We start from the raw sequence: 2,987 nt of genomic DNA, 5'->3' as shown, positions 1-2,987 counted from the left end.
CCTTGGTCCAAGTATGCATTTAATATTAAGTCTAATAAATGCGGTTTAGTATTAATTAACAAGTTAATAATTCAGTGAGATCAAGTGAGCTGAATGCCTAGCTAGAGGTCGCTTCAGTTCAAGTGGAATTAATTATATTAATCCACAGCTTACTCTTGACTGAACCCGTAGGGTCACACAAATAGTACGTAAACGGATCAAGTATTTAATGGCATTAAATACTCCATCTATGGATATTCGGAATCGACGGATCTTGGTTTCAGTGGGAGCTGAGATCGTCATAAGCAAGAAATGAATACTCCTGAAACGATGATATTGCCGGAAACGGAAATATGGATTGTATCGGAAATATGAATATTATCCAAGTCGTAGATGTTGCCGGAAATGGAAACATGGTACGTATCGGAAAATATTAATGGAAATGGAAATATTGCCGGAAACGGAAATATTTTTTGAATCGGAAATATTATCGGAATCGGAAAAATAATTCCGGAAACGGAAATATTAAATATCTGTTCGAAACGGAAATTAATTCCGAAATCGGAAATATTAAATATTGGTCGTATCGGAAATGAATTCCGGAACCGGGAATTTAATCGGAAGCGAATCGTACGAATTAGCATCGGACGAGGTTTGCCAGACGAAGGCCCAGCACGAAGCCAGGCCCGCGCCCAGCAAGCCAAGCGCCCAACACGAAGGCCACAACCTCGCCAGGCCCAGCGCAAGGGCAGGCCCAGCAAGGCCGTAGGCGCGCGCGCTGGAGCGTATGCTCGTGGACTGCGAGGCAGCGCCCACTCGTGTGGGCCGCAAGGCCTGCGCGGGTGCGTGCGTCCCTCGTGGTCGTGCGACACTCGTGTTCGTAACGAATCCTAATCCTATCGGAATTCGTGCAATGATTAAATCCTAATCCTAATAGATTAAATTTATTATTTAGAGTTCAAATAGGATTCTAATTAATAAATCCATATCCTAGTAGGATTATAATTCCTTTCCATAAACTCTATAAATATAGGCCTAGGGTATTCAAGGTAAGATTTTTAAGCAAAAATCAGCCAAACACTTGCACCCAAATAGCCGAAAATCCAAGGAACCTTAAGGGCGATTCTAGTTGGTCAAGCTTAAGGCGGATCCGGACGTGGTGTGGACTATCTACGGAGGGACGACACTTGGAGTCCTAAAGACTTGTTCTTGTTCGGTTCGGGCGCAGCTAGGGAGGGCACGCTACAAAGTGTATGCATCTGAATTATGCTAAATGATTATGTGTTAATAATATGTTTCTTGGCTATATGGTTTTTCCGCATGATTTATGTTTATTCATATGTATCATAACCTAACAGGAAGGACATTTTTGATGTTGGAAACGCATTAGTAGAGGGTTTCTAATGAAAAAACATGTTGGTAGAAGGATTGTAACTTTTGCGCGTGTTTTTAGTACTGTGGTCAGTGATTTGACAGATAATACTTGTAGTTCTAATTTTTGTTTGTTGTATACTTGCTTCTGAAGAGAAGGAAACCTTAATGTTAAAGAAAAAAACTAACTTCGGGAGTACTTGGTGTCGGCAAACATGGCTTCTATATTCCGTGCATTTTTTAACAGCCATGTTGGCCCCAAAACAACCCATTTCTGGAGACCTGTTGGAAATTGGGGATTTGTTGTTGCTGTATGCTACTATACTTTTGTTTTATATTGGTTTTCGTGTTTACTTAAGATGTTAGGTGTTTTTTTTTACACGTTTCTTGTCTAAAGCTACCAACTAAATTCTTTGTATATATGGTTGTTTGAGCATACAGGGGCTTGTGGACATGAACAAACCTCTAGAAAAGATATTAGGCAACATGACTGTTGGTTGACATTTCTGGCTCTCTCGTAAGTTGATCATGTAGTCTTAAGAATTTTGCCTCACAAACTGATATTATGTCATTTTTTGGTCCACTGCAATGTGTCTTTTCTCTGCGTTATTCATGAGATTTGAATGGATGGTACAACCTCGCAACTATTTGCTTCTTGCATGTCATGCTTCAAATGAAACAGTGTAGCTGTATCAATTTTCCCGGTGGGCGAGGGCTAATGGTAAGATGTCTAAATTGTTTATTTTTTATTATGAATTCCATATTTTCTGTAGTCTACCTATCATTACCACAAATCTGATTCCAGATCATTCTTTGTCTAGTAATCCATTTATAATTTTCATAGGGGTTGACTGAAGGTGAAATTCTTAAACCTACGTCTGCTTACTTGCTTATATCAGATCTTTAATTTGTTGAAATGATGTAATGGCTATCTTGTGTTGGGTTTAAAGATTTTTTTTTTATTAATAGCAATTTCATGGAAACTAACCAAGGGCTATATGTTGTATGGTTCTATGTGTTCAATAAGTTGACCTTGTGGACCATGAGATCGGTGAATGGTTGGCTGGGTGATGTAAGGTTATCTAGTATACACTTGGGGCTTCACAGTTTTACTTCTACCATTGTATAAAAAAATCTCTGGTTCAGCCAGTATTAACATTATTTTAAAGGCTTTATCCCATCCATATATGTCGGCATGTTTTATGGAGCTGGGCAGTTTTGGAGCATTCTGGGTCAAAGTGCAAGTAGAAACAAAAACCAATTGGTACATGTCTACTTGTTGAACTTGTCAGCCCAGTCTTGGTTTCGACATTCACTTCTGCTTGACTATCCTGTTCATCCGATTTTGCCTATGGGAAGAGTTAGTCTGTTTGCATGTACTTATAAGAAAGGGACAGTGGAAATTTTTCTTTTATAAAAGGCCTGGAACATATTTGTCATTTCACCATCTTTTCTTTGAATGAGTCTTAGTGCGTAGTACACTGCGGCCTAGCTTCTAGGCCAGCTTTCTAGGCCCAAGTAACTAAATTGGGAAAATTAGTAGAATTCTTAAAATATTTTAGTTTTTCCAGATTCCTGCTCTACTAAACAATTTCCTACAGAAGTAGAAACAACAATTGGAGCTTCTCACTTCTGTT

At 39.0% G+C, this 2,987-nt stretch overlaps 1 protein-coding gene across 1 annotated transcript; it reads left to right on the top strand.

The window, feature by feature from the left end:
* Positions 1-1,565: 1,565 nt before the first annotated feature.
* Positions 1,566-2,037, top strand: LOC110799771 (mitochondrial pyruvate carrier 1-like). The gene is made up of 3 exons (XM_022005039.1): positions 1,566-1,661; positions 1,792-1,838; positions 1,929-2,037. The coding sequence occupies exons 1-3, from the start codon at positions 1,566-1,568 to the stop codon at positions 2,035-2,037; spliced, it is 252 nt and encodes an 83-aa protein (XP_021860731.1).
* The last annotated feature ends 950 nt before the right edge of the window (positions 2,038-2,987 follow it).

This window comes from Spinacia oleracea, chromosome 6, assembly GCF_020520425.1.
Source record: "Spinacia oleracea cultivar Varoflay chromosome 6, BTI_SOV_V1, whole genome shotgun sequence".
Classification (NCBI taxonomy): domain Eukaryota; kingdom Viridiplantae; phylum Streptophyta; class Magnoliopsida; order Caryophyllales; family Amaranthaceae; genus Spinacia; species Spinacia oleracea.
The sequence above is the reverse complement of the archived record's forward strand: the minus strand, read 5'-3'. Positions and strand labels throughout refer to the sequence as shown.

Excerpts from the sequence above, each read along its gene's own strand:
- LOC110799771 (XM_022005039.1), top strand. The coding sequence starts at position 1,566 with ATGGCTTCTATATTCCGTGCATTTTTTAACAGCCATGTTGGCCCCAAA. Across the intron at positions 1,662-1,791 it reads ATTGGGGATTTGTTGTTGCT|GGGCTTGTGGACATGAACAA; the intron begins GTATGCTACTAT and ends TTGAGCATACAG. Across the intron at positions 1,839-1,928 it reads GAAAAGATATTAGGCAACAT|GTCCACTGCAATGTGTCTTT; the intron begins GACTGTTGGTTG and ends TGTCATTTTTTG.